The sequence below is a fragment of the Rhineura floridana genome, chromosome 7, assembly GCF_030035675.1.
Source record: "Rhineura floridana isolate rRhiFlo1 chromosome 7, rRhiFlo1.hap2, whole genome shotgun sequence".
NCBI lineage: Eukaryota > Metazoa > Chordata > Lepidosauria > Squamata > Rhineuridae > Rhineura > Rhineura floridana.
The window spans coordinates 12,694,823-12,700,835 of NC_084486.1; the positions used below are offsets into that span (position 1 = coordinate 12,694,823).

At 40.7% G+C, this 6,013-nt stretch overlaps 1 protein-coding gene across 1 annotated transcript; it reads left to right on the plus strand.

The window, feature by feature from the left end:
* The first annotated feature begins 5,249 nt into the window (after positions 1 to 5,249).
* On the plus strand, positions 5,250 to 5,621 carry LOC133388615 (ubiquitin-conjugating enzyme E2 E3-like). Its single transcript, XM_061634574.1, has one exon. The coding sequence runs from the start codon at positions 5,331 to 5,333 to the stop codon at positions 5,619 to 5,621; it is 291 nt and encodes a 96-aa protein (XP_061490558.1). The 5' UTR covers positions 5,250 to 5,330.
* The last annotated feature ends 392 nt before the right edge of the window (positions 5,622 to 6,013 follow it).

The following is a 6,013-nucleotide window of genomic DNA, read 5'->3' on the forward strand; positions in this document are numbered from 1 at the left end:
AACCCTACGAGATAGGTTATGCTAAGAGTTTGTTTATTTATTCATCTAATTTACATCCCATCCTTCCCCCCAAAGCGGCCTAGAGTTGGTGACTGGCCCAAGGTCACTCAGTGAGATTCATGGCCAAGTGGTGATATGACCCCTAGTCTCCCAGATCTTAGTTCATGACCACTATACCACAGTAGTCCAGACCACTATACCACAGTGGCATCTTACATCCCATCTTACATCAAACACATTGGCTCTCTTTCTGTTTGTTATTTCAGTTTAAAGTAATGATATTAACCTTTAAAACCTTAAGAGTCTTAGACCAGGTTACCTTAAGGATATAACCCTTAAGATGTGGTTCAGAGGCTCTGCTGTCTAGCACGTCTCTGCTGGAAATATCGCTGATAAAAACCAGGGGTAGGACTTTCTCAGTAGTGGTATCACTTAATGTGCTTTAGGCGAGTTTACCAAATACCATGAAATTGTCAGGTATCAGCTTGTTAATTTTTGCAAAGGTTGCATGGGCGAGCTATTGGGAAAAGCTTTCAACCTAAAATCAGACATACAGACGGATCAAGTAGGGCATCTATTTTGGCAGTGTCTAACACACATAATTCCCCATTCATCTTTCTTTTTATCCAAAGCCACAAACCAAATGTTATAACAGCTGTAATTCTGCCTTCTACATCTCATTGAACACTTAGCATTAAATGATTCAGTTGAAGTGCAAGAAGCTTGTTCTCACATGGATTGTGTGTGGAGCACTATAATCTTCTGTTTATTGACATTTGCAATGTAACTTGTTGGTGTAACATCACAATTTATCATCTGCTCATCAAAAAACAGTCACAGCCAGTGCTGTGCTAGGCCATTTCAAGTGTCATTTGCTATTTCAGTAGAACAACGTCAACATTTCATTTGCCTTGTGGTGCTAAACTGTAAAACTGATGTAAATTTGGATATGTATTCTGAATATCCTCTCCATACTTTTTTGTAGACAAAGTAAAGCAATCCTTCTGGCCACTAACATAGCCTGCAATTCTCAGAAACAACTGATTTGTGCTTCTCAGCTGCTGTTTTCTATTGAAAATGATACTGAGGCAAAAGACCTATTAACTCCCTCTTGTGTGAACTCCGTCCTTGTGTGAACAGTAAAAAGAGGGTCTGGCAGACTTCTCCTGTTATGCGTCTCAGTTGCTCCCTTTCATTTACTTGTGCCGCCCTTTGCTCATGCATGGAAGAGAGCAGCTGAGATACACAATAAGGGAATGGATTTTATAAAGCTGCTATTGCTTTACACAAGAGGCAGGTGGGGACTAAAGCCCTTGATCTGGAGTGATGAAGTTAGTGTTGCTGGCCATTCAACCCTTGCTTAATTCAAAATATATCCCCTGTAACTGACTATACAGGATGTGCTAGGATAAATTAGGTACAACTTCCCTGACATATTAGTATAAAGTGACAGGGAATAACATCAGAATCAAAGTCCCAATTTATACAAGTTTCTAGTCCTCAGGTTTGTTGGTAAAAAGCAATCAGGCAATACCAACCTGAAACTGTGGGAAAAAAGGGTTCTCCTAAGAGACATTTCTAGTAGCCATAGGAAGACACTTTGCCATTTCCCAGAGGTTTTACTGCCCTCTTGCTACCCACTGCTGGGTAAAATCCCATGACTGCGACTCCATATTCCCTTTTGCAGTTGCACTCTTTATCTGTTAAAAACATTACATATTAATCTGGTTTAAATAAACTGCTAGCTCCTTTCTTGACGTTGAATAGAGTTGGCATCAAATAGATTAAACTACATTATCTGTTAGATCTAATTATTAAATGATATTTGCTTGCAGTATTTGTAGCGAACATACACAATTTGGCTTTTCAGGGTGCAGAATATGCAGCTTTAATTTAACTTTATCTTCAAATCCCAGGCTTATAAATAGATCCCAGGCGTAGAGGGGGTTTAAAAGAAGCAACCTGGGACATAGTCTACTAAACGATCCAGGATTGTGTATATGCTTCAGAAGTGAATAGGAATGTGCCACATCCACCCCTGTGATTGGCAGGCTGTATGAAGCCCCTGGATTTGTCAAGCAGCATATGAATAGTAGCAACTTGCCCTTCTGCCCTTGTGGGGGCAATAGAGCTGTTTATCCTGCCTGCTGGACCCCAGCCTCTGTCAGCTCCAGCTGCTGATTGCAGATGCTTTGGTCCAAGGAACACATATTCTGTTGTGAATGGATTCCAGATTTGCAGCTATCACTAGGAATAGCTTACACAAATTACACCTGCTTTGGAAGCTGTGATCACAGGTGGTTTACAGTTTGCAATTTATTAAGCTGTTTACTTAATAAAGTTAGTGTTGTGGTTTGCACCAGTCATTAATCAAACACAAGGTTTGAGAGAAGTGAGATCCAAACAACTTGAGTTTAACAGGTATACATGTTCCAGTTGTCATCAGGTGGGATTTAATGTAGCTTTGATCCAGAGAAGCAGAAGAGAAACAAGATAGGTCTCTGCCCCATTCTTAGGATCTACAGTGGGATCGGGGGATAAGAACGGAAAGGGAAAAGCAATTATAAAAAGGGGTGAATGTGAGCAAATGTACGTTGTGATTGTGAATGAAGACTAGGGCCTAAATGAGGGCTTCATGGAAAGAGTAGTTAAGGTTGGATCTGAACAATCAGAAATATGAGGTTCTGTTTGAATGGCACCTCTCCTCCCCTGCACTGGAAATTCCTTCTGAAATCCCTTACACTTAATTTGGGAAACACCTTTTGATATGGCAGCTTTTGCTGCCCCAAAGAGAAACTACAAAGACATGTTGTGTGCACACAGCCATAAAAATAGGAAGAGTCTTCCTGGATTGGAAGCAATACATACATTATTAGGATGTCTGTGTGTTCAGGGGAAATTGCCTCTACCTTTTAAAATGTTTGATCATATGAATGAGAGCTGGAAAACTGCTATTTTTAAAAGGCGGAGTTTTTTTAAAATATATTTTTTATTGAATTTTATAACATCTCATGCAAACCAGAATAATGACAATAGACTAAAACAGTAACAAATGTCTTGGGGCAGGGGAAGAAGAGGGGGAAAAAGAAAATGGGGGGAAGGGACCCCACAAACATTGTGTAACAAAGTGCCTGAAAGACACAGTACATCATCATTTTAACACCAGAGCCCAATGACATCAATACAGTAGAACTCCAAAAACCATCACATTTGAATCATACCCATCCAGAAGGCCTACTGTGTCCCTTGGGTTTAAATAAACACTTTTCATTGTTGGAAAATTGTAAAAGGGGCCACCATGTACGTTCAAAAAGTGTATTTCAGTGGGAGTCCCTGATCCAGACAACTTTGATGTGGCAGATGGTTCATGAGAGCAAGATACCAAACCTTTTGCCATCAAGTTTCTATTGTAAAGGGCAAAGTAGAGTGCCAGTGTTGTGCTATGACCAACGTGGCCACTACTAAAAGAAAAAAATTAAATCTTTATACAATAATCCTTGCATTTCTCATGGTGTGATAGATAGTAGGGCCATGTCTGGATTCAGAGGCACAATTTGAACCACTGTGACTGGAATTTCATGGTACACTCTGGTCTAGAACACAGCCACGATGGGGACATCTATCAAATGTGAAAGTATGTACCCTGTTTGTGGCAGCCTCGCTAGCAATCAGGTGTGATAGTCGGATTAATTCAATGTAGTTTCAGAGGGGTACAATACAACTGAAGTACCACTTTCAGCAGGGATTCTTTCACCCGTGCAGAAATGATGTGAAAAGGAGGTCTCTGCCACTGACAGTTCCAACTATTAGCATCTATTTCCTTGCCTATATCAATTTCCCACAGCAACTTCAAATCCAGAGCCATCCCAAAGTGAGCTGGCAAGAATATTAAAGAAATCATCCCCTTTAAGTTGTTACTAGAACTAACACAATTCCTCATAGAAGGTCAGCTGCCAAGATGTGTGCATTGAATATATTTAGCAAACAATCTAACTTGCATTATTTGGAGCCAAGAAGGCAGCATTTCACCAAGCCTGAGCCTCATTTGCTCATCTGTGATGGGGATACCATTTGCAAACAAGTCCAATATTCTATAAAGCCCCTTTGGTTACCCGTGATTGTACTGATTAAATTTGACTGGGTCTCAAAATCTGGAGTGCTCCAAAAATGGGAAGGGGGCGAATCCAAATGAATTAAAAGAGAAGTAAAAATCAAGGAAGTAGAGCCATTTTTATTGCTGCGACCTTTCCCAACCATGTGAGGTGCACCTTAGTCCACATACGTAAGTCCTTTTTAACATCTCTGAACAGGGGCCTGAAGTTATGCTTTTTAAGCTGCACCAGGTCTTTCAACAGAACTACTCCTGGATACTTAAGATTAGTAGACTGAAGTAAAAAACCATTATCTCTAGCCAACTGCTGTTGTGTTTCCAATGGGTTAGCGAGATAAAGTATTGAAGACTTCTGATAATTCACTTCCAGACCTGATAAATCTTGAATATCATGAAGAATACTTTTCAGCTACGGGATTGCCGTAGCAGGATTTTTAACAAATAACAACACATCATCAGCAAACATACTAATGGTATGTGGATTGCCATTTACTTTAATTTCCTCAATGATTTGACTCTGCTTTATTCTATCTGCCAAAGCCTCCATAGACAAAATAAATAAGAGTGGAGATAAAGGACAGCCCTGGTGAGTTCTCCTTAACAAAGGTAAAGGAGGTGAGTCCATACCATTAACTCTGACCACAACAGAGTCATCAGAATAAAGTTGGTGAATAACAAGCATAAAGCTTTCTCCAAAGTTCATTTGTTGCAATACTCCATGCAGATATGGCCTCATAATCCAATTGAAATCCGTATAAATGTCCAGTGAAACCAAAGGAATCTGATCATTATGGTGTCTGCTATGCTGTATTACATTTAAAGCCCGTCTAACAGAATCTGCAGTTTACTATAGGAACAAACCCCAGCTGGTCCTTCATTACATATTGCCTCACCACCTTGCCCAATCTATGAGCCAAAATAGCAAAAAGAAGTTTTGCATCTTGTTTTATCAAGGTGATGGGATGATACAACATCACATGAGTGGGGTTCCGACCTGGTATGAAAATTGTGACAAGTCTTGATGCTTTTCCATTGAACCCCCATCGATAATCATATTAAAGAAAGAAGCCAAAATAGGTGCTAAACTGTCCTGGAACACTTAATATTTCCCCCCGGCTGCTTCCATCCCTTCCAAGGACATTTTATCCCCTTCCCTCCCCCCTTCCATCCCTCCCCTCCGATCTAACGTCGGGACAGGACGCCTGCAAAGTTTTCCAAGATGTCCAGTGACAGACAAAGATCAGATGATGAAAGTCCAAGTACCAGCAGTGGGAGTTCAGATGCAGATCAGAGGGACCCACTGGCGCCTGAACCTGAGGAGCAAGAAGAAAGAAAGCCTTCTGCAACCCAGCAGAAGAAAAATACTAAACTCTCCAGCAAGACTACTGCTAAGCTATCCACTAGTGCTAAAAGAATTCAGAAGGAGCTGGCCGAAATAACCCTAGATCCACCTCCAAACTGCAGGGTCAGGCCATGTTCTTCCTCTACTGTCGGAGACAGTACTGCCTGAATACCAGTTGCTGGGAATTGCAAGTGGGGAGAGCGCTATTGCATTCAGGTCCTTTGAGAGTGCGGGACTAATGGACCCCTTAGCCTGATCCAGCAGGGCTCTTTTTATGTTTTTAAATGGTTCCTTTGAGTCGTCCCTCTGATCCACAGAAAGGTTCAAGTCTCTCCCTCCCCACCCCCCTCCACACTCACTATGTCTTTTATATAGTTTAATTATTGAATGTGGTTTTCTGGTTTTATATTGTATTTTGTCAATGTACATCGCCTAGAGTGACCGTTAATTCGGCCAGATAGGCGACTCATAAATACAATTTTATTATTATTATTTTATTATTAATAAAACTCCTCCCCAAAACCATCCAAACCAGGAATTTTGCCATTCTTTAACTTCTT